The sequence below is a fragment of the Ranitomeya variabilis genome, chromosome 2 (genome assembly GCF_051348905.1).
Source record: "Ranitomeya variabilis isolate aRanVar5 chromosome 2, aRanVar5.hap1, whole genome shotgun sequence".
Lineage (NCBI taxonomy): Eukaryota > Metazoa > Chordata > Amphibia > Anura > Dendrobatidae > Ranitomeya > Ranitomeya variabilis.
The window spans coordinates 855,650,425-855,676,011 of record NC_135233.1 but is presented as its reverse complement, the minus strand read 5'-3'; the positions used below and the strand labels follow the sequence as shown (position 1 = coordinate 855,676,011).

Genomic DNA, 25,587 nt, shown 5'->3' with positions numbered 1-25,587 from the left:
TGCTCTGCATTTGCAGACCACCTTTTGATATATCTCCCTTCCTTGGTGGCAGAGCTGGGCAGGTTTGGGAAGTGGTCAAATTTAAAAATAAATGCAGACAAATCCCAAAGCCCTCAACATATCGTTGCCCTCTGAGACAACTCAATCCTTGAAACAAAACTTCCCCTTCAGATGGCCTACTGACAACTCAATCACTTATTTGGGAGTTCGTATTTCTTTAGATCTTACCAAACTATTCACTCTGAATTTACAATTATTTTTGTGAAGACTTGAGAGAAAACTGTCCTCATGGAACTGTCCTGCATTCTCATGGTTTAGTAGGATCAAAAAGGTAGAATTTTCCAGCTTCTGGTTAAAATTAGTAAAAAACTCTTTCATCCAAAATTCGATAAAACTATATCTCGCAAGATCGACAGCACAGAAAGCAAGTGACGTGTTTTGCACGAGACCGTTCTTTGTCAAAGGTTTGACAAAGAAAGGTCTTGTTCGAAACGCGTCGCTTGCCTTCTGTGCTGTCTGTCTTGGGAGATATACTTTTATCGAATTTTGGATAAAATAACATTTTTCTACTAATTTTAACCAAGAGCTGGAAATTCTACCTTTTTCCTCCATCATTGCATCAGAGCAGTTGGATTGTGGTTTTCCGTGTACAATATGGTGATCTGGCAATTTCCCATTTTTTTCATTTTGGTAGGATCAACATCTTAAAAATGACAATCCTCCCAAGGTTGCTATATCTTCTCCAGACTATTCCAATTTATATTCCCTCTCCTTTATGGAAAAAATCCAACGTGTTTTAAATCGCTTCGTGTGGTCCTCGTGCCATCCTAGAATCCTATTCAGTACTCTAACCAGAACTAAGGACGCAGGTGGCATGGGTTTACCTGATTGCTGTAGATAGCAACTCATTCCCAAATTCTGGAACTGGTTTGTGGATTTCCTTCTAAGTGCTGGCTTACCATTGTTAGGACACCGGTCCCCTCTCCGTTCCCGCTCTTCCATGGATCTGGTCCCATTATCTTTTAGTGCGAGTCATACTCGCAAAATTCTATATTTGTCTCACCCACAGAGTCCTTTCATTGACCCTTTTGGCCCCCTATCCCTATTACAGATAATCCTGGACTCCCACCAGGTACCTTATCTAGTAAATTTTTAAATACCGGTAGCTCAAAAACAAAACTCTTATGCCTCTACCAGATTGCTCCTCAAGGTCTTCTTCTACCCTTCTCAGCCATTCTACGAGGAGGACTTCCCACACTGCGTCATAATTTCAAATACATCCAATTACAGCACTTCTATCAAGCTATAGTGAATCAGTCGGACTCCTATCAACATTTGAAAAACTATGTATCTCCTCAACAAACATGAAACATGCAATTTCAATCCTATATAAATTTCTGTCAATAACTGACCTAGAATCTCTCCCTCACTTTTGTAGAACCTAGGATTCGGAACTTCAACTAAAATTTTCAAACAATCAGTGGAATTGATGCTTCCATCTTCCCCATAAATTGTTTATTGCAACCAAAGCCCAAGAGACAAAATTATAAGATTCTCTCCAGATGGTATCGGGTACCCTCAAGTTCTACACAAGTGGTTCCCACACACCTCTAACATATGTTGGCATGTGAGGGAACTTTAGTTCATATTTGGTGATCTTGCAGTGCCTTGGCTTCATTTTAGGAGGATGTTCTCAAGATGAATTGGGAAGTTATTGGTATAACTAGTCCTAACAAACCATAAGCTATTCTTTTATTCATGTTTTTTATTTTGGGAACAAGCGTAAAAAAAAATAAAAATCACTCCCGAGCAGGCTGGATAAAAATCTTGATTTTTTAAAAAAAATCAGATTTTTTTGATTTAAATCAGATTTTTTTTATTTAAATCATTTGATTTAAATCAGATTTTTTAATCAAGTTGTACACAAGCAAAACTTTGTCTTTTTGCAAATCTAATTGTTTTACACAAATAAAAATATTAAAACAGTTGATTATGAAACCTAATAATTTTTATTTGCACTATTAAACACTCAGAATTGAACTACAGAGAGTAAGTACTTTTTAACAATAGCCTATCTCTAACGTTTGAAGTAAGCAAACATCTTCAGTGAATACATCAGTCCTTTAAGCCTACTGTTTATTTAGGACTTTTAATAGGAAAACCAGTTGTCCTGCTTTAGCAGTTCCTAAGCGGTTTCGGACTGTTGTGTGCACAAAAGCAAATGAAGAAAACAATCTCTCTACTCCTGCGGATGAAGCCGATGCAGTCAGTAGCTGAGTAGCTAGATTTATTATCTTTGCTGGAAGAACAAGTGATTGCGACTTCCACCAGTCCAGTGGTTTTAGTTCATTAACGACGTTATCTGCAAACATGTATTTTTGAAATGGTGCAGATTCACACTTCAATTTCAGCACAGTTGCCACAATGTCATGGTTAGTATTGGCGAGCCACTCCATTGCAGAGTTGATTTCCGCCTCAGATAATTTTTTCCCTCTGTAGATGGGATGCAAGATATTGGCTAAATAGTGTTCTTCTTTTAATGCTTGGTCCTTGCGGTGCTGTATTGCAACCTTTACATTGTTTGAGAGGTTCAAGCGATCTAGAGAACCTTCTAAATCTTTCCAAACTTCTGTGGCATCAGCTATGGTTGCAGTATCTTTCTGCATTTTATCCAACGCAATCGATATTGGCTTTAACCTTTCCAAAAGGTCCTCGGCATTTCTCTTCACACCAAGATTTAATACTTTGCTTCGTATATTAGCATCAATTTTATCCCGATGTGTTTCGCAAATGGACAGTAATTTTGACCAGTTGTTAATAAACAGTTCCAAGCAGTCAGCCAAGGTATTCCATCTAACATCTTGTGGTAGAACCAACTTCAGTCCTCCCATTTCCTTGTAGGTTGCATGTGCAAAATGATTATTGCGGAAATATTTAACAATTTCTACAACATGTTCCTTGACACCCGAAATATGCAGGTCTTTTGCCAAAAGATGCAACAAATGGGCAGAACAACCGTATGTAATGACATTTGTGTCATCCTCATGTGCCAGTTCCGCTCGCATTTTTGCCACATTGCTTGCGTTATCAGTAACTAAGCTCCTTACTTTACATCCAAACTGTTCTTGGCATTGGTGAATTGAGTTCTTAGCAATTTCAAGTAAATATTCAGCAGTATGTGAATTTCCAGATGTGTCGATTGTGTCTGTAAGGTAAGTTTCACCATCTTCTGTTGTGACACAAGTGCAAATTATGGGGTCGTTGTGGATGTTGCTCCAACCATCCAAGCTCATGTTAACAACCTTGTCTTTCAAATATTTTGTACAAGCCGCTCTTTCTATGTCGTATACAGCCTGAAGATGTTTTCCTGAGATATCAAATCTACTTGGTGGTTTGTAGCCTGGTCTAATTCCTTCGATCATTTGTACAAACAATGGGTGCTCAACTAGTCGGAAAGAAGAATTGGTTGCAAATATGAATTTAGCAATTAATTCATCAAAATGTTCTTTCTGGCTCGTCGTAGTCTTTAAGATGAATTTTTCTACACTTTGCACGCAAAGTTTTTTTTTGGGCTGCTTTGTTGAAGTTGTACCCAGATATTGATTGTCACGTGCAGCACAAGCCATATTTGACCCTGAAAGCACAGAAATTAAAAATATAAATCGACTGCGTATTTGAAGAAATATAACGAAAATATTTTGAAACAAACTTTTTGAACAATGTAATGGTCCTCGTCCTATAAGGGCTGTCTCAAAAGTTATGCTACTCAAGTTTTCCGGTGAAGTTGCTGTAATACTGGTAACTAATATCAGAGCAACTGAAAAAAATTATGTCACAAAAGTTTTAAAAATGTTTTTTTTAAAATGGTCAATTTGGCAGACTTCAAAAGTGAATTGCAGCCTACAATAAAAAAAAAAATAAGCGTATACACACTTTATTTTTACTTAAAGGACATGTGCACCTTTATTTTTTAAGGTGCAGTGTGCACATGTCCTCCCCCCGCAGCTCTCTTACCTCCGATGTCAGCGCTGCGGGGATCCGTGGCTTCGTTCTGCCCGTCCGCGAGCGCGCCTCCATTCATTTCAATGGAGCGTGCGGCCCGCTGACGTCACGCCGCTGGATCACTGCGAGTAGGCCGCAACCGGAGGACGGGAGGCGGACGGTCAAAACGAAGCCACGGATCTCAGCGCTGCGGGGATCGGAGGTAAGAGCGCTGCGGGGGGGGGAGGACATGTGCACCTTAAAAAAATAAAGGTGCACATGTCCTTTAGCGTTAATTTTCTGTGAAATATTGCCTTAACATAAATTTAAATTCTATACTCCAGAACTACTAGTGCTAGAAATTTCTCTTTTCATAGACTTTAACCATCCCAGTAAAATGTCTGTTAAAAAAATAGGTTGTAATTGCCAGACTTACTAGTACTAGGCTCCTGGTGCATAAGAAGCTGTGGGGGTTCATTGACATTAGTTGTATCACTATCAACATCTTCATTTCCCTTCTGGTTGCAGTTTTCATAATGTGATTTCAAACGGCAAACAAGTCCTTGGATATCCTTTTGGCAGTATTTGCACTTTGCTCTTGCACCTTTCTTTCCAAGATCTGCTGCTGGCATGTCAACAAACTGAACCCAAATAGGGTCTCTCTTACGACCTGCCATGGCTCACACAGATCACTTATGAAGTTTGATTGTTACTACAGCCAAGTACTGCTGACTATCCAACAAGTTTGGGCATGTCAACTGAATGGAAAAAGAAACTAAACCAAAAGTGAAACCAAGCTAGAAGTGTGGAATTAAAGGGGCAGTATGAACAAAATGTGGAGGCTATTAATAGTTTATACAATTAAGACATGCTGCTTTTAAACACCTACCTATTGCCATATAGTAAAACAAAAAAGATTTTTACTTACTTTGGGGTCCCCCCCTCACCCTGGCGTTAGATCGTTGCCCCTAGTTTCGTCCGTGTAACTATGGGCGCACATGCGCACTTCTCTCACTTCTCATTTTAATCGTGATTTATATTAAAAAAAACCTTTTGATTTAAATCAGTGATTTAAATCATGATTAAAATCATGATTTAAATCGATCCGATTTAAATAGAAAAAAATCTTTTGATTTAAATCGTGATTTAAATCGGCGTGATTTAAATCAATCCACCCTGCTCCCGAGACATCTGCTCCAAGCAGCCAAAACAATCATTCCCCGTCAATGCAAAACCACTAAAGTTCCATCCCTAGAGGAATGGTTCACAGAAATTGCAAGAACTCAACACATGGAATTACTGATCACAAATTCTTAGGAAGAAAGGAATAAAATAGCCAACAAGTGGTTCCATTGGGACACCTTTCTAGCTTCTCCTCTGTACAGATCCATTGGAAGCATCTGTTCTAAATATCTTTCTACTAAAATGATGCTTCTCTCCTATATATTAATTTCTACAAAGTTTGATTTCCGCTTATGACCACCTTTCATTTTTGTTCTGGGACTGTCTGCAATCCTATCCCTCTTTTCAGGTCTGTTTATGAATACCTGGCATGAGCGGTGTTGCACTTTGTTCTTCTTCTCAGTCCTATTATGTTCCTAGGACCTTATTTCCTTAAATTCTGTAGGAATAAACAAAGAAAAAGAGAAAAGCAGAAAAAGCATAAAGAAAAGAGAGAGGTGGGGGGGAGGGAGGAAAAGAGATGGAGAAGGGTGTTCAAAGGTGGAGCCCAAAGATTCAGCTCAAGCAGTTTAATCTTGTTCAGACAAACATCTTTGTTCAGCTTCAGCATAACTCGACACTGCTGAGCCAACCCAGCTGCTGTTATTAGGCCTTTAAGCCCTGGGTTTGATTATGGAAATTACATTTTTCATCCAGACAATTGCGATTGCTCCTAAATCCTGGACCTAAAATCCAGTTAAATTAACCCTTTTAGTCACTTAGTATTACTGGTACAGATTTTATGTTACCAAGGCCAACCACCTCAGTGACATATCTGCCATCAAGGACCATATTTCCTCCTGCTTTTTTACATAAAGAGGGATATTCATCACATCTCATATAACATTTATAGAACTCAGGCAGTGGGGGGTCTGCAGTGTATAAATCATATAGGAGACACTGAGATTGGTTAATATACACCATATAGGATACACTTAGGCTAGGGTCACATTGCGTTAGGGCAATCTGTTAAGCGCATAGCGCTAGCGGGTTGCGCTAACGCAATGCTTCCCTAGGGTCCGCGTTCGGCGTCCCCGCTAGCGCAGATCCCCGATCTGCACTAGCGAGGAACGGACCTCGGGCGCGCCGCGGACGCTGCAAGCAGCGTCCGAGGTCCGTCACTCAAATGACGCGACATCGCTAGCGCCCGCCCAATGTGGGCGGGCGCTAGCGACGCGCTCACTATTACAGGCTATGGCGGCGTTAATGGACTACGTTAACACCGCGTTATGCCGCGGTGTAACGTAGTCCGTTAAACGCGGTCACATAACGCAATGTGACCCTAGCCTAAGACAGTTGCTGAATATATATCACTTACGATACACTGAGACTCTGCTGTATCTACGTCACAAAGGAGACACTGGGAATGCAGCCTTAATTGTTAGGGATGGGAGTGCAGAGCGTTCTAACTCTGCCCACAAAGAATGTCCTGGCTCTGGCCTAGTTTATCAGGAGATAAACCTGCATTGTATGCACCACAGCTTTCAATAGTGAATTCTGCTGCTCGCTTGCAGTCTTAGACTTCGCTCCCACGATGAGCTTTTGGTTCATTTTTGACGCTGCATAAAAAAAACAGCCCCATACAGTTCCAGCCAAGTGGATGGATTATAGACCTCTCAAGGCCACTGCTCTTTTATTGTTCGCAGGATAAACTGACCTGTGGTGCGCGTTTCTAATCCGGAGCATGTCAATTTTTCTTGTGAGTAGGTTAAATTTTCTGTGCAGGTTTTTCCCATAAGCTTGCATTAGATGCGTAAAACCCGCAGGTATAAAGATCGCCCAGGCGTTTTTAGTTTCCACGGTGAAAACGCATGTACTCCGCATCTAAGTGTATCAATAAAGTTTTGTGAAAGACAAATACCAGGAAGTGTCAAACACAAAGCAGCTTTTTATAAAGCATGACACACCAACAAGAGACAAAATGCAGCCTTAAAAACTCAGTGAAACACATGTAAAAAAAAAAAAACCTCACAGAAGAATACAATGAAAAAAGGCAAGTAGCCTAATTTAAATAATAGGTCAAAAACTCACCCAAAGCTCATCGTGGGAACGTAGCTTGAGGAAAAAAAGAGCTGGTGGCACAAGCACTGTGGTCCCCGGGAGTCTGTTTGGGGGCCAGAAGAAATGACAAGAGTCCCCACCTATGTAAATGGCGATGTCACTGCTGATCCTGATTTCCATTCAGAAGACGCGGTGAACTTTACAATATAAGAGGATGGGAAGGCTCAATAGACCAACGTGCCTTTTTTTAAGCGTTTTTGCTTAAAAAAAAAAATGCCAGTATAAAAGACACCTAAAAAACGATGGAAAAATGCTCAAAAAAACATTTGTCAAAAAGGGGCTCAGTAAATTGACAAAATGCTAAAAAGCTGCTTCAGGATTACATAGCACCAGAGAAAAGGAGAGTCCATGAAATGTCTACTGTTTGAAAACTGGATGTTTTTGGCCACTTAAGAAAATCGAATTGTTTAAACATAATCTGTAGGAGCAATCCAGATGGGTCAGAAATGTTGCAGATTTGCACAGGTAAAATCCACAAAATCATAGAGACTAGTGATGAGCGAGTGTACTCGTTGCCCGGGTTTTCCCAAGCACGCTCGGGTGACCTCGGAGTATTTATGACGGCTCGGAGATTTAGTTTTCATCGCGGCAGCTGAATGATTTACATCTACTAGCCAGGCTGAGTACATGTGGGGGTTGCCTGGTTGCTAGGGAATCCCCACATGTAATCAAGCAGGCTAGTACCTGTAAATCATTCTGCTGTCACGATGAAAACTAAATCTCCGAGCAGTCATAAATACTCGGAGGTCACCCGAGCGTTCTCAGGAAAACCTGAGCAACGAGTACACTCGCTCATCACTAATAGAGACATGTCTGGTTTTGATCCGAATCATGGATCAAACCCGCCAACGCAAGTCTCTGGGTTCATGAAAAAATCAGAGTGCACTAGGATGCCAAATGCTCTTCATCCAATTTTCGTGTTTCTGTGATAGATGCTTGAGAAATAAGTTTTCTTATTGTGAGGACCTGACCATGGACTAAAGATTATTGGAGCCATGAACGTAGATGGCTCTAAGGCTATGTGCACACTTTGCAGATTTGACTGTGGAATTTTCTGTGCAGATTCTGCATTTCTTGGCAGAAAACGCAGGTCAGAATCTGCGCCTTTTTTTGGTATGTGCACATGTTGCAGATTTTTGTGCAGATTTCTTCCTTTTTTTTACCCCTGCAGATTTCTATTATGGAATGGGTGCGGAAACACAGAAGATAGGCACAAAGAATTGATATGGTCCTTTTTTGAATCTGCTGCATTTTCCGTGCAGATTTTTCCGCACAGCATTTCTTTTTGCCATTGATTTACATTGTACTGTAAATCACTTGCAGATCTGCAGCGTTTCTGCGCGGAAAAAAAAGCTGCAGATCTGCAGGAAATCCGCAAAGTGTGCACATACCCTAAGAGATCCAGACTTTTTTCAGCAAGGAGCACAGGCTACATCGATCTTATTTTTGTGTTTTATTAAAGATTTGCTTGCTCATCAGTTTAAGGTGCACAAATCTCTCCTGGACAGTGTTCAGCCTCAGGAATCGATGTTTCCAATCAGTCACAGTAAGCAAAGGAAGCTGTGAAGGCTGAATCTTATGTACAGTTGAAACCAGAAGTTTACATACACTATATAAAAAGACACATCTGCATGTTTTTCTTAATATCTGACATGAAATCAGAATAAACCTTTCCCGTTTTAGGTCAATTAGGATTACCATCATTGCCAGAATGAGAGAGAGAATGTTTTAAGGCATTTTTATTCCTTACTGCAAAGTCAAAAGTTTACATACATTTCATTAGTATTTGGTACCGTTGCCCTTAAACTGAATGACTTGGGTCAAACGTTTGGGATATCCTGCCAGAAGCCTCTCACAATAGTTGGTCGGAATTTGGGCCCATTACTCCTGACAAAACTGAAGTAATTAATCCAGGTTTGTAGGTCGCCTTGTTGGCAGCTGACTTTTCAGCTTTGACCATACATTTTCAATTGGCTTTAGATCAAGGCTTTGTGATGGCCACTCCAAAACATTGACTTTGTTATCCTTAAGCCACTTTGTTACCATGAAAACCAATAGAGATATTAAAGATCCTCCAAGAACGAAATAAGAATTATTTTAATTACAAATGCACATTAAGAAATAATGACGACATAGATCCAAGGAGATGGCAACACATGCTGTACAGAAAACGAAAAACACTGGGCAAGGGCATAGATCATCAATACATGTGGAAGTTGTTGAGTATAAAGTGCATAGAGAAATAGGTAAACACCTGTTGCAAGCAATATTTCATGTAGCATCAGTTATTAAGATGAGTTGGCATATGTCATGCCGGACCTCTCAGGGGGTAACATAATGTATAGGATACAAAACAATATTTCAAAAAGTGAAAAGTGCTTGAGATGCAGAAATAATGCTAGGCGATGCTGGAAGATACCCCAAACCCGTGTTGTGTATCAGAAGGGATGGATGTCGGAGGTAACGCTAGTGGCATTAATCCATGCCTTAAGTCCACAGACAGGTCAGGGAAAATAATGCTCACAAGAATGACATTTTTGTTCCCGCAATGTTTGAATCAGGGTTACCAGGTAAGTACAGTTAAGTCCATATATATTTGGACAGAGATAACATTTTTCTAATTTTGGTTATAGACATTACCACAATGAATTTTAAACAAAACAATTCAGATGCAGTTGAAGTTCAGACTTTCAGCTTTCATTTGAGGGTATCCACATTAAAATTGGATGAAGGGCTCCTTAACATGTGCCACCCTGTTTTTAAAGGGACCAAAAGTAATTGAACAATTGACTCCAAGGCTATTTCATGGACAGGAGTGGACAATCCCTTTGTTATGTCATTCTCAATTAAGCAGATAAAAGGCCTGGAGTTGATTTGAGGTGTGGTGCTTGCATTTGGAAGATTTTGCTGTGAAGTAAACATGCAGTCAAAGGAGCTCTCCATACATACGATCTGCTCCAAAGCCTATTACTGAACCCACGAAGAGGTTTAAAGAACCCAGGTTGGGACAGTCATGTCACCTGGCAATATACCTCACTTTGCTCGATCAGCCTCCTAAGCTTTCCACTACCTCCTCTCTGTGGGTGTCCACCAAAACCAGGTTGCCACTAGTTGGGGTAATTGACCCTTCATGCCCCAAAGTTACAGAAGTTCCAATCCTTTCGGAGCCAGCGGAAGGATGACACTGACATTTGCACCATCTTGTGTTTTTGCTGGAACTGTACTATAGGTTGTTGTTGGCTGGAGTTCGATATCCGTGCCACGTTCGTATCATCTCCAAGCTCCTCTCCTCTTCTCGTCCAACTACATGCACCACCGACCCCATTCCTTCACACCTCCTCCAGTCTCTCTCTCCAGTCGTCACAACTCACCTAACTACAATCTTTAATCTCTCCCTCTCCTCTGGCATTTTCCCCTCCTCCTTCAAACACTCTATCATTACTCCATTACTAAAAAAAAACCCCACCCTTGACCCATCATGCGCAAACAACTACAGACCGGCCTAGTCTACTCCCGCCTTACCCGTTACCTCTCCACTCATTCCCTCCTAGACCCTTCACAGTCCGGGTTCCGCCCCCTACATTCGACAGAAACTGCACTCATCAAGGTGACCAATGACCTTCTGACAACAAAATGTAACGGTGATCACTCTCTGCTCATTCTCCTTGATCTTTCTGCAGCTTTCGACACGGTTGACCACCCTCTCCTACTCTCTAGGCTCCAGTCACTAGGCATTAAGGACACTGCTCTCTCCTGGTTCTCTTCCTATCTTTCTGAACGCTCCTTCAGTGTTCTGTTCTCCGGCTCCACTTCATCTCCTCTTCCTCTCACTGTCGGGGTACCTCAGGGCTCAGTCCTTGGCCCCCTTCTCCCTCCAATTGGACAGACCATCAGCAGATTTGGCTTTCAGTACCATCTTTATGCTGATGACACACAACTATACACGTCAGACCCTGACCTTACCCCCGCTGTACTACAGAACGCCACTGACTGTCTGTCTGCAGTCTCTAACATCATGTCCGCTCTCTATCTGAAACTCAACCTCTCCAAAACTGAACTTCTTCTGCTCCCGCCTTCTACTAGCCTCCCTAAATCTGACATTTCCCTCTCCGTGGGTGGCACCATAATAACGCCTAGGCAGCAGGCACGCTGTCTGGGTGTTATGTTTGACTCCGATCTCTCCTTCACCTCCCACATACAATCTCTTGCCTGCTCATGCCGCTTACACCTAAAGAACATCTCTAGAATACGCCCTTTTCTCACCATGGAGACCACAAAAACTCTCACTGTCGCCCTAATCCACTCCCGTCTGGACTACTGCAACTCTCTATTAATTGGCCTCCCCCTCACGCGACTTTCCCCTCTCCAGTCTATCCTTAATGCAGCAGCCAGGGTCGTCCATCTGGCTAATCGTTACTCGGACGTGTCCGCTCTTCGCCAGTCGTTACACTGGCTGCCCATTCATTACAGGATACAATTCAAAGTACTTGTTCTCACCCACAAAGCTCTCCACAGTGCGGCACCCCCTTACATCTCCTCCCTCATTTCTGTCTATCGGCCTAGCCGACCGCTGCGCTCTGCAAACGACTTTCGACTAACCTCTGCACTAATCCGTACCTCCCACTCCCGACTCCAAGACTTCTCCCGTGCTGCGCCAATCCTCTGGAATGCTCTACCCCAAGATATTAGGACCATCCACAACTTGCATAGTTTTAGGCGCTCGCTCAAAACTCATTTGTTCAGAGCGGCCTATCACGTTCCCTAATCAGTCATTTTATGTTTGTGTGTGTGTAGCCCATTCACTATCTCCATCTACCCCCCACCCCCTGAAGATGGCTGGACCATCATTGTAAATACATCATTGTAAATACACACCTGTACTTTGTATCTCCCCACCTCATTGTAGATTGTAAGCTCTCACGAGCAGGGTCGTCTTATTTTGTCTTATTTTGCTTTATTACTGTATTGTTAACATTGTTACCTATGACTGTTGTGTTTGAAACTGTTAAACTGTAAAGCGCTGCGGAATATGTTGGCGCTATATAAATAAAGATTATTATTATCAGTGATCTGGATTTGAGGAATTATCCTAAGTACTGTGCAAGGTACAGACTAGGGCCATACTTGAAGGCGCTAGACAACAGACGAGACTACGAGTTACATTCAAGAGATATCCATCTGAATTCAGTATAAACTTCCACTTTGAGTAGTACATATCAATTGTCAGACTAGCCCCACCTGAAGAAGCTAATTAATGGAGGGCAGTCTTCAATGTGCTGTATTAACACCTGTGTCCTCCTTTGGATGAAGTAGTTAAGCTGCAAGCAACAGTGAAGCACTAGTTATGGTTATTCAACCAAAAAATGAGACAAGCATGCCTGGCATAAGACAAACTCTGAAGACTAATAACGAGGCCCTGTGCAGCCATGATATGCGACTACCTGAAGTCAAATCATGAGCTGTATCCCAGACATGCAGCCTAATCTTAGCCTAGAGGTCAGAGGCCTAGCTGCTAGTGATGAGCGAGCATGCTTGGGTGATCTCCGAGCATTTGTTAGTGCTCGGAGATTTAATTTTTGTCAGCGTAGCTGCATAATTTATGGCAGCTAGACAGCTTGAATACATGTGGGGATTCCCTAGCAACCAGACAACCTCCACATGTACTCAGGCTGGCTAGCAGCCGTAAATCATGCAGCTGCATCGACAAAAACTAAATCTCCGAGCAGTCACAAATACTCAGAGACCACCCGAGTGTGCTCGGAAAAACTTGAGCAACGAGTATAGGCCTAGGAGGGAGAGAGACAGAGAGAGAGACACACCTTTTTTCCAGATTTGAAAATCCTTCAGAGCATGCTCAGAGGGGGAAAAAAAAAAAGAGAGATCTTTTTTCCGGATTTGAAAGTCCTTCCAGGCATGCTCAGAGGGGAAAACCGGGATCCGTCGCTGGATTCCAGTGTGTGACGGTCAGCGACGGATCCTGCGTCCATAGGCTTCCATTATAGCAGACGACGGGCAGCGCAGGATGCGTCGCTGACCGATTTTCCGACGTGCAGAAAAAACGTTCCTATGAACGTTTTCTCTGCATGACGGACCTCTATTTTCCGACGGATCCAGTGCACGACGGATGAAACGGATGGCCGTCACAATCCGTCGCTAATACAAGTCTATGGGAAAATGCAGGATCCTGCTAATTATTTTGCAGGATCCTGCATTCTCAAAAATCAACGGATTGTGACAGAAGCTGAAAAACGCAAGTGTGAAAGTAGCCTTAAAAGCAACATTACACCGTGCACTTGTGCTGGCTCCACACCCATTAGGGGGAGCTGTTAATGCCAAGAGCCTAAAATGGAGGTAATCAGTGTCACAACAAAAATGCGTCACATCAGAACTGCTGCATTATTGCAGATGATGCACAGGCTGGCTTTTGGCTGAGGGACCTCTCACAAAGAGGTGTTGGCCACGGATTGGTTGATGTGGAGAGGAAGGCCGAGACAAAGCCTCCCTCCCCCACCACAAACCCCCTGAGCCTGGGTTGGTACAGAGACTGATGGCTGAGGGACCTCTACCCAGAGAGGTGTCAGCACTGGACTGCTTGATCCTTCTGAATCTGTACAACTGAGCTCCACAGGAGACCTTCACTCTAGGAGCAACCTCTCATGCTAATGTCCGCTATAGGAGGGGCCTTTTAACTCTCTGTGATCCTGTCCCACTAAAGGTCAGGAAATTACCTCCTGTGGTACCATCCGGAGGGATGTACTGGAAAGTAGCATCTGCATAAAAATTGAAGAGAAATGGTGACAGAATGCAGCCATGTCTGATGCCTCTCTCTACTTTGAACCAAGCTGTGTCACCATGTTCAGTTCAGATTGTTGCTTCTTGGTCGATGTGAAGCAAGCCTGCACAACCTGTATGCGACCAGCCGAAGTATGTTGTGCAGCCAGCTCAGCTCCCTCCATCCTAAATCCATCCTGTATTCGCTACTGAAAGGTGCAAATGCATTTGAAAAATCGCTGCTCTAGGACTGAGGCAGAGCAACACTTGTCTGTCCTGGCCCAGACGTGTGATGAGGTCAGCACGCCACTGACATCACCACACTGCTGCTGGAGCACGGCTGCTGAGGCTGAGCGGGCACCGGTAAGCACTCCAGGAGACAAAGATGAAATGTTTGTTTTGTGCTGGTGTTACTTTCCAGGGACCATTTTGGAACAATGGGGAAAATTATGAGGCTATGGGGGACATTATGGAACAATGGGAAGCATTGGGGGACATTATGGGGCAGTAGGAACACTATGGAGACCATTATGGGGGACAATAAGGGACATTATCGACCATTGAGGGACATTATGAGGCAAGGATGAAGATTATGGGGCAATGAGGGTCACTATGAAGGCAATGGAGGGCACAAATGGGGCCATTATGGGACAATTAGGTTTTTTTTATACCTCTGGGGGAACCAATACTAACTAAAATCCCAACTGCTCCGGAGGAAGTCTTGACGAAACGTGCGTTGGGGCGGCAGGGACGGTCTCCCACTGACACATCACCTGTATATTCCATTGGTAAGACATGTCCTATATACTTTTTCATATATTGGGATTTTAGTTAGTATTGGTTCCCCCAGAGGTATATTATATGCAATTGCACTTTATTTAATTATTTTCTAACTAACCCTTAGGGCCCCTTCACACTGGTCGATTCTGCTACGATTACGACGCATTTGCGTCATATTCGACATCGCAGTACGAGCTCGTAGCCAGCGGTCACACTCTACGATGTTAACGCTTTTTCTGACGTAGTTGCGATGTGAACGTCACGCGTCGCAATCGTACGCTACCCTTCACACCGCCATAGTCCTACGACTCCGAGCGTGACGTATTACCAGCATGGGCGTGCTAAAACGTCACGCCCAATCAGGAGACAGGTATGCGGAAGCCCAACCCACGTAGTCGCATTACGAGCTCGTATGACCGCCGTCACATACTACGATTTCGACCGCCACAGCGAGACATTTACGACGAAAGAAAGTTCTGCTCTTTCTTTCACATCGTACGATGCTGGGCTGCGTCGCAAATCGTAACGCCATGTCACACTTTGCAACCTCGGAACGAGGACGGATAAACGTCACAAATCGAACGCTCGTTCAGACTTTGATTGCACAGTGTGAAGGGGCCCTTAGGTGGTTCCATTGACTCTTGAACTAATATGATCTTATTTAAGTAGAATTGTACATGTACACTTATGTGTGGCATGGGTTAATTATCCTTACCTATATGTCAAGGTGCTCATTATGTCAGTGGTAACGTGTCCTTGTTAATATAATGTCCAGTAGTTTCTTGTTCTTAATTTATTGGATTAATAAAAGTACTATTTTAAAGGATTATACTCGCAGTGTTGGTCTATATGCACCACGTGGTAGTTGATTTATATATGGGGCTGACCTGACATTACAATTGATCGCTGTACTAAGCTTGGTGCTGTGTATATATTTACTGTTGGTGGTTCTGATGCTGCATTCAAGTACTGATGGTAGTTCTTGCTCTCCATTCATGTACTGATGGTGGTTCTGGCACCGCATACATGTGCTGACAATGGTTCTGATCTTGCACATGTAGCTATCCAAATTTTACTTCATGGCTATGTTAAAATTTAAAAATCCTCAAAACATAGAGATTTGAGATTATGAGCAGGATTCAATGAGTTTCTGTTGTAAAAACTCAATTTAAGTATATATTGAAACAGATTTTTTTTTTTTTTAGCAGAAACTTCCCAAATCCTCCTCAAATACTGAAAAACTTGGTTTTGGTGATTTATTAATGTACTGATGGTGGTTCTAGTGATGTATTCATGCAAGTACCGCTTTTAAAATGTTTGCAGCCCTTGGGATTCGTTCAGTATGGCAATGTGGCCTTTGGTCCAAAAAAAAACGTTGTGCACCCCTGATGGAAAGGTTCCTAATGAGGCTGATAAGATGGTTCAGCACACCCATATCCTTTATGGTATTCCAAAGTTTCTCCAGGCGGGTGTGTCACCACGTGCGTTTTCCTTTGATTCCTTTCTTCTGATGCTGCTCCCTGCACTTCCGGATGTATTATTGGAGTGGGCCGTGTGAGAAGAGGCCGGGAGCAGAATGCATGCAGCCACATACACGCCGGCAAGCATTCAGACACAATCTGGTAAGTGAGCACTGTCAATCAGAAGACAGGATAGGGCCCCAATATGCAAATGAGGAGGGGTAGCAGCGCACCAAACTAGGCCACACCAAGGGTGCACTGAAACCTCCTCATTTCCATACGAATTAAAAGTTATTTTGTCAGGCACCGTACCAATAACCAGTGCAATGCTAGTACGTACGTGACTATCCTAACTGTGATGGTGCCAAGTCCACGAGAACTCTTATTTTTCTGGCCGACACGAGGGCTTGTTTTTTGAGGGACGAGTTGAATGACACCATACATTTTACCACATACTGTATTGGAAAATGGGGGGGAAAAAATCCAGCTGCGGTGAAATTGTGAAGAAAAAAAAAAAATTTGCAATTCTCACATTGTTTTTACTTTGTAAATTTTGTGGGAAAAATGACCTCGCAATACAATTCTGATCATCGATTTTTATTATTTTAGTGGTGAAAAAAATAAGTGTGTGTGTGTCACCATTTCCGAGACACATTTTTACTATTCTGCTGATGGATCTGTGTGGTGGCTTATTTTTTGCAGGGTGAGACGTTTTTATTAGCACTATTTTGGGACAGATGTGACTTTTTGATCACTTGTTAGAGCCTTTTTTGAGTTATTGCAGAGACTAAAAACTCGTAATTTTGGAGTTCTTGAATTTTTTCCATTCACGGTGTTTACTGATTGGTTTAAATGGTTTTATACTTTGATAGACTGGACTTTTCTGAACACGGTAATACCACATGTATTTTTTAAAATATTTTTATTTTAAACGGGGGCGATTTGAACTTAGTTAAAATTTAAGGATGAAAAAAAAATTAAAAACTGTTCTAGTTAGCCCTCTTAGGGGGCTTGAAGATGTCATCGTCTGATCCCTTGCACTATATACAGAAATGCCACAGCATCGCTGCATATAACAGAAAGCACAGTCTCTTTTGAAGCTCGGCCACAGGCATGGTTTCAAAGGAGCTCCGTAATGACAAGCACGGGAGTCATCAGCTGACGCCTGGCTGTCATGACAGCCTAGCGACGATCTGCGATCACGTCACGGGCATACCAATGGGCAGAGAAAATGACTCACACATCTGCGCATGTTAAATGACGCGGTCAGAGATTGACAGTAGCATTTAACAAGTTAACAACTGAGGGCTGAGCACTGCTCCACCCGCGATTGTTAGCAGCAGGTCCTGGCTGAGATACACAGCCATCACCTGCCGAGTATGGGGTGACCTGCTTCCTACATGCGATGTACATGTAAGGCGATGTCGTGAAGGGGTTAAAATGCATTTTGGGGGAGACAGATTAAAAAGCACTGACAGCTGAATCTGGCACTACTAACAAATCACAGCAAAAAGCCGGATTACTCACCGGTAATGCCCTTTTAATGAGCCACGACAGCACCCACTTTGAGAGAGGGACCCGCCCATAGGAACAGGAAACCTACAGAGATAAAAAGGGCGGCCCCCCTCTCCTCCTCAGTTGTTTTTCAGAGTACAAGAGGAACCGCCATTGTTAAATTAGTATACATTCTTAATTATTAGTATATTTTATTATATCTATAATCACCCATGAGAATATCTTGTATTAATAACTATACATATCTACTAGGGTGGGAAGTGACAGGGTGCTGTCGTGGCTCATTAAAAGGGCATTACCGGTGAGTAATCCGGCTTTTTACCCTTCGCCACGACAGCACCCACTTTGAGAGATTTGCAGAGAACCTTCACCTGGGTGGGATTACCGTACTAAGGACGGCTCTCCCGAATGCTAAGTCAGAAGCGGAAGACAGATCAAGCCTATAGTGTCTATAGAAAGTTGAAGGCGACGACCAGGTTGCGGCCTTACATATGAGCTCGATGGGAATGTCTTTATTCTCCGCCCACGAGGATGATACGGCTCGAGCTGAATGCGCCTTTACTCCCTCTGGAGGACTTTCGCCTTTTGACAAGTATGCAAGATGGATAGCCTCTCTGATCCACCGGGACAAGGTAGCTTTCGTGACTCCATGGCCTTTTCGATGACCCTGAAAAGACACAAACAGAGCCCTACTCTGTCTGCAAGAGCGGGTTCTGTCTATGTAGCCCAGGACTGCTCTTTTAACATCAAGCATATGTAGTTTTTCCTCCTCTGAATTTGCTGGATTATCATAAAAGGAAGGTAGAAAAATCTCTTGGGCTCTATGGTATTTTGTAGCTACCTTAGGGAGGTATGAAGGATCAGGTTTGAGAACTATCCTATCCTGATATGTTATTAGGAATGGAGGGTCTATAGAGAGGGCCTGGATGTCACCCACTCTTCTGGCAGAAGTTAAGGCTATCAGTAAAGCTACCTTGTATGTGATGTTTTTTAGAGGGATAGAATATAAAGGTTCAAAGGGAGGACCAGATAAGGCGTCTAGGACTAGATTCAGGTCCCAGGGCGGCAGGCGTGGAACATGAACCGGTGTACACCTCTCGCATGCCTTAATAAATCTCGCTACCCATCTATTACTAGCTACGTTAGCACTATAGAGGGCTCCCAGGGCAGACACTTGAACTCTCAGAGTATTAACCGATAACCCCATCTCACGACCTTTCTGTAAAAATTCAAGGATGGCTTTAACAGGAACCTTAGAGAAGGGTTTTGTATAGAAGTTGAGGAATTTTCTCCATACTCTGCTATAGATTAGAGTTGTAGATTTTTTTCTGCTCAACAGTAATGTATTGATTAGTTCTTGAGAAAACCCTCTTAAAGTTAGTATCTGCCTCTCAAGTTCCACGCCGTGAGGTGGAGGCCCCTTACTTGTGGATGGTAGAATGGACCCTGAGAGAGTAGGTCTGTAGTCACTGGCAGAATCCACGGATCGCAAACTGACATCGCTCGAAGACAGGAGAACCAAGGCCTCTTTGGCCAAAATGGAGCTATCAGAATCACCTTTGATTTTTCTTCTCTTATTTTCTTGACCACCAAAGGAATTAGCATCATTGGTGGGAAGGCGTAGGCTAGATCGTAATTCCATGGATACTGGAGCGAGTCTACTAGATCTGGACGATCTGCCACATTCAGGGATGCAAACATTGGTACTTGCCTGTTGCTCCTGGTCGCAAATAAATCTATCTGCGGAAGACCCCAAATGTCCACTATGTTTTTGAATATGCGAGGATTGAGGGTCCATTCTCCCTGGCGGAGCGTATGGCGACTTAGAAAGTCGGCCCTTGAGTTCTCTATACCTCTGATGTGGACAGCCGTGAGAGATAGAAAATTGGGTTCTGCTAGATCGAAGATGTCTGCCGCCGAACACATGAGACTTCCCGATCGCGTTCCGCCTTGCCGATTTAAATACGCGACGACAGTTGTGTTGTTCGACCGGATCTTGACATGAGAACCTCGAAGCTGAGGAAGGAAAGAATTTAAAGCATAATATACTGCATTTAGCTCTTTCCAATTGGAAGACTGCTGAGTCTCTAAAGGAGTCCAGCAACCCTGGGCTATATTTTGATCCAGATGGGCTCCCCACCCTTCTGGGCCTGCGTCAGTAGTAAGTATTTTAGGGGACCTAAATGTCCATGAGACTCCTCTGGACAAATGGTCTTTATTTAACCACCAACGAAGTGAATGAAGTACGTCTTCAGATAAGGTGATTTTTGAATTTAGATGACCCTGGAAATGAGACTGAGCATGAAGCACCTGGTGTTGTAAGGCTCTAGTATGGTATTGGGCCCATTGAACCGCAGGAATGCAGGAGGAGAGAGAGCCCAAGAGAGACATGGCCTCTCTGAGGGACATATAAGGATTAGATCTTGCCGTAGCGACCTTTGAAACTATGGTTAACTTTTTGGATTCTGGTAAAAGACATCTTTGACTTACAGAGTCCAAGACTAGTCCTAGGAAGGACTGAAGAGTTTCTGGAAGAAGTCTGGATTTTTTGAAGTTTACAATCCAACCTAAGGCCTGCAATGATGAAACGGTATTAGACAAGCGTTTTTCACATTGAGATGCTGAATTATCAATTATTAAGAAATCATCTAAATAGGGTACAATTAATGTGTCTTGATGACGTAGATAGGCCATCACCTCTAGCATGATTTTCGTGAAAATCCGAGGAGCCATAGATAGGCCGAATGGCATGGCCGTAAATTGGAAGTGACGGATCCGGCCTTGTAGATCTACTGCAACTCTGAGATATTGTTGGTGCTCTATATGAATTGGAAGATGATAGTACGCATCCTTCAAATCCAGACCTGCCATAAAGCACCTAGGGAACAAGAGTTTTATAGTAGATCTTATAGATTCCATCTTAAAGGTGTGTTCAACCAAAAAGGCATTTAGTCTCTTTAGATTAATTATAGTACGAAAAGTACCATCAGGTTTTGGAACCAGAAATAAAGAGGAATAAAACCCCCTCCCTTCCTGGTTTATTGGTACTTCGATGAGAACATTCTTTGCCAAAAGGCTCAGAATTTCTAACTGAAGCGCTTCCTGTTGTTCCGGCGCTTTTAGAGATGTTACTACAAAGTTGTCTTGTGGTAATTTAAAGAAATCTAATCTTAATCCAGATTTTATTAGCTGAAGGATCCATTGATTTGAGGTTATATTTTCCCATTGATGATAAAAGAATTTCAGTCTGCCCCCTACTGGGTACTCATCACTGATGGTATCTCCCCCGCTTAGATGTTTCGGGATTACTATATAAGGCACCTTTCGGTCTGGTTTCTTTTGTTTCCCAACGATCTTTTTGTGCCTCATACGGCCTCCTCCTGTTAAATGGCCGTCTTCTAAACGCTCTCCTATAAGAAGGAAGAAACTGTTTAGGAAAGCCCTTCCTTCTTTCTCCTGCCTTGTTAAGTAGGTCATCCAGAACCTTCCCAAACAAGAACTCACCCTGGCATGGGATTGAACATAATCTGGTTTTTGATTGTGCGTCTCCCTTCCATCCTTTGAGCCAAAGGGCACGACGAGCTGCATTAACCAGACCTGCTGACCTGGCTGCTAAACGGAGGGAGTCCGCTGAAGCGTCAGCTAGAAATGCTGCGGCACTTTTAATCAGAGGCAAGGATTGAAGAATCTTATCCCTTGTGATCTTGCCTTTCACCTGTTGTTCAAGCTGGTCAACCCAGACTAATAGGGACCTGGCTGTACACGTGCCTGATATGGCTGGTTTAAAAGCTCCAGTGTTCGTCTCCCAGGACCTTTTTAGAAGAGCTTCTGTTTTGCGGTCTAAGGGATCTAATAAAATCCCTGCATCTTCCACAGGAAGAGATGCCGGTTTCGAGGTCGACGCCACCGCTGCATCCACCTTCGGGACTTTAGACCACACTGCCAATTCCTCATCACTGAAGGGGTAGCGTCTTTTAGAAGAGGATGGGAGAAACCCCTTCCCCTGTTTGTCCCATTCTTTCTTTACAAGGTCTTTAACGGCAGAAACTACAGGAAAAGCTCGCCTTTTTTTATGACCCAGGCCTGCAAACATAATGTCCTGTGCAGATTTAACTCCTTTAGTGTCCGGACACCCCATAGTGTTCCTTACGGATTTTATAAGGTTGTCAATGCTCTCAACTGGAAAACACGCTCCACCTTCATCCTCAGAGGAACTAGGAGATGATCCTGAGGTGTTGGAGGATCGAATTAGGCCCTCTTCAGACTCTGAGCTAGAGATTGGAGATAGGTGCTTAGTGCCCTGCTTTTTTAAGGATTCTGACCCCAGAGACTGTATTTCTTGCCGTATCTAGGCTCTAATATCTGTGGCTGTAACAGCTGCCTCATCCTGTAAGGTCTGACTGATACAGGATTGACACAGCCTTTTAGGATATGTGTCAGGTAAGGGCTGCCTGCATAGAGCACATTCTTTATGCTTGGATTTACTAGTCCTTTTAGCCTAGGGGAAAATCAGAGAAGGAAGGGATCAGCTTATAGGAAAAGTATTATAACACTCACCCAGTGAAGCTATTATCATCATTATACCGGATTAGGAGATTATGATACGTTTAGTAGGTGTTTTGTATCTATACTAACAGTGTGGGTATTTATTGTTATATCTGGTAACATTGTATAGAGCATATGTTATATATTGTATATCTTGTGGGACAGTATATATATATATATATATATATATATATATATATATATATTATATATTGTATTTAATTAGAGGGGGTGTAGACTTTAGCAATGTATATTATGGTTTTCTGATTATTTATTATTATGGATGCTTTGATCCACTATTACCTAGTGTGATATTGTTATTGTCTTAATTATTATTATTATTATTATTTCTGTATTCCTCTTTTGCTCTAATTTTTTCCATTCATAATTTTTTCCATTCATAACTGTCCCTTCATAACATGTTGTTTTGTATAATAGGAGGTGTTCATCTTTATTTACTACCTACTTTGATTGTTATTACCTTTCCGTCTGCTATATCTGCTGCAGTTCCCGGCGTCGCCGTAGCCTTCTGACTCTGGTTCGATGGCGGTTGATCACGTGGGGCCCCCGTGTTCACTGTCCTTTCGGCTGGGTCTGGTACTACTCGGCGTCACTGGTTTCTATGGCGGCGGCGGTCACTTCCGGGTTATTGCCGCGTATCATTTCCGGGGTTACTCTGATATATACACGGTTAGTAGTCTACTCCAATGCCCCCTGACGAAGGTGTTTGTGCCGAAACGCGCGTTGGGGCATTGGACAGGCTCGTGGAGGATCTCCTCACTGTGGTATGTAAGCCTCACTGCAATTTATTTATCGTATTATTGCCTTTGCTGGGTACATGGTACTGTGATTATGTGGGCGGCGGCGGCGTGACTAGTGCACGCTGAGGCGGCATTATTGTGCCAGCACCCATGGTTTCATTGTTGATGGTATCTATGATTCTATATATTGGTCGATATGGGGATGCAGCCCTCATGATCTCTTAATGGTATATGAGTGCTTTTTTCCACAGTGATAGGATTAATGATATGGATATTTAGTCCCTGATATTTATTCGTATATTTATCATTATACATTTGTTTGATTGCACTTTGGGATCCTCCCCCTTCCTGTCCATTGCAAACGTTAATGTGACCACTTAGCCCTGTTATTTGTTGTATTGTCTCCATGCAGTATGGTCTAGTATTTTTTAATCAATAAAGTAAAACGTTTTACACATTAATGGCATCTTATGTCATCTGTTTCGTTGTCATGCGGATTAGGAGATGGAGACACTGTGTGGGGTCTGAGTACTGCATCCGTACTTCTTGATTTACTTCTGTGAGTGTCAGACCCATCCATGGAATGAACACTCCGTTTAGCTGCTGACTTTAAGCTTTTAGCGCTGCTTTTGTCAGCGCTATCACGTTCCACAGCAAGTGGAAGCTCAGTATCTGCCAGGGACGACATATTGAGCAACTAGCCCTGTGCCCCGGCGTTTTTGAATCGCGCGGTCCCAGGCAGCGTGCCGCGCCCCCCGCGAACCGGAAGTTCACCAACACTTCCGGTTCAATGAAGCAGCGCAGACTTACCCGCGCACCAGGGCCGGCGCCGCTGCTTTCTGGAATCGGCGCCCCGTACACACAGGCTCCCTCCATAGGCCGGGCTTCCATGCCCGGAACCTGCCGGATAGTGCCCAGACGAGGGGGGAGGCTGCATGCAGTGGCTCTCCCGCCGCTGCTTCCGATGCCGCAGCCCCTGCTGTCACCAAGAGAACCACGCAGGCGGATGTACCGGCTCGGGTAAGAAAAGTGGAGGCGCTCCAACCACCTCCATCTGTAGGTAATCCAGAGAGTTCCGATAGGAACAGGAAACCAACTGAGGAGGAGAGGGGGGCCGCCCTTTTTATCTCTGTAGGTTTCCTGTTCCTATGGGCGGGTCCCTCTCTCAAAGTGGGTGCTGTCGTGGCGAAGGGTAAAATCAGGTATACCGACACCACCATAGCTGATAAATATGCCATGCATATCACACACCTAGTGAAAATCCGAATTAGTGACTGATAAAGACGTGTGCAAACTAGCAGTCCCACTAGGAGGATGGGTTTAATATCTAATGTTTAGATTAGCAGGCAAAAATACTTGGTAGTCAAGGTGGACATGCCATGAATAATAACATAATACAAGACACAATGTCATAAAGCCTACAAAAAGAAAATGACATTATACCAAAGAGGTCCAGAAGCAGTTGTCAAACAGGACTTTAGGGTACGTGCACATGATCAGTAAATGCTGTGGGTTGGACGCTGTGTACTTGTGCAGCGGCCAGATGTTACAGCATAGTGGATGGGATTTCAGGAAATCCCATCTCCAATATGCGTCCAGAGACACCCGCGGCTCACCCACAGAGATGGACATGCGGTGTGTCTCGCTAGACAGCAGCATGTCAATTTGTCATGCGTATTGGATGCGGTGATTGCACACGGTTCAGTGAACACATGTGGATTCCCCTGCATACAATAGACAGCAGCGAACATGCCATGTCCAAAGCGCTGCCACTTCTGGATCATCTGCACATAGCCTTAGTGTTTCGGTGCCACAGCATCAGGGTAGCTACCAGATAAAAAGAATCACAGAACTAGAAAAAAAAATACTATGAATGTAAAAGAAAAGGGGAGTGTACGTGGGAGGATTGATGAATGTCTGCAGGAAGTGAATGGTTTAATTCACACCATTAGGAGTCATAGACCACACCATACACCATAGTAATACATTGGGTTTCTTTTTAGGCCAAAATCAGTCCTATTGTTCAAAAGTACAACTTGTCCTGCAAAAAAAACCCACACGGCCATATTGATGGAAATTAAAAAAGTAATGGAAGAAGGGGAGCAAGAAGGCACAAACAAATGGAAAATGGCCCAAGGGTGAATGGGTTAATTATTTACATGACCAGTTACTGCAGAGGTGTCAAACTGCATTCCTCGAGGGCCGCCAACAGGTCATGTTTTCAGGATTTCCTTGTATTGCACAGGTGATAATTTTAAGGGAACCTGTCACCTGAATTTGGCGGGACTGGTTTTGGGTCATATGGGCGGAGTTTTCAGGTGTTTGATTCACCCTTTCCTTACCCGCTGGCTGGATGCTGGCTGCAATATTGGATTGAAGTTCATTCACTGTCCTCCGCAGTACACGCCTGCGCAAGATTGCCTTGCGCAGGCGTGTACTACGGAGAACAGAGAATGAACTTGCAGCCAGCATGCAGCCAGCGGGTAAGGAAA

The 25,587-nt window shown here is 43.3% G+C and overlaps 1 protein-coding gene across 1 annotated transcript; it reads right to left on the bottom strand.

Annotated features, from left to right (window-relative positions):
• Positions 1-1,988: 1,988 nt before the first annotated feature.
• On the bottom strand, positions 1,989-4,613 carry LOC143808986 (uncharacterized). Its single transcript, XM_077292165.1, has 2 exons — positions 4,418-4,613; positions 1,989-3,634 (listed from the first exon to the last, which is right to left on the bottom strand). Exons 1-2 carry the CDS (start codon positions 4,611-4,613, stop codon positions 2,130-2,132), a joined length of 1,701 nt encoding a protein of 566 aa, XP_077148280.1. The 3' UTR covers positions 1,989-2,129.
• Positions 4,614-25,587: the final 20,974 nt, after the last annotated feature.

Excerpts from the sequence above, each read along its gene's own strand:
- LOC143808986 (XM_077292165.1), bottom strand. The coding sequence starts at position 4,613 with ATGCCAGCAGCAGATCTTGGAAAGAAAGGTGCAAGAGCAAAGTGCAAA. Across the intron at positions 3,635-4,417 it reads GCACCAGGAGCCTAGTACTA|GGTCAAATATGGCTTGTGCT; the intron begins GTAAGTCTGGCA and ends CTGTGCTTTCAG.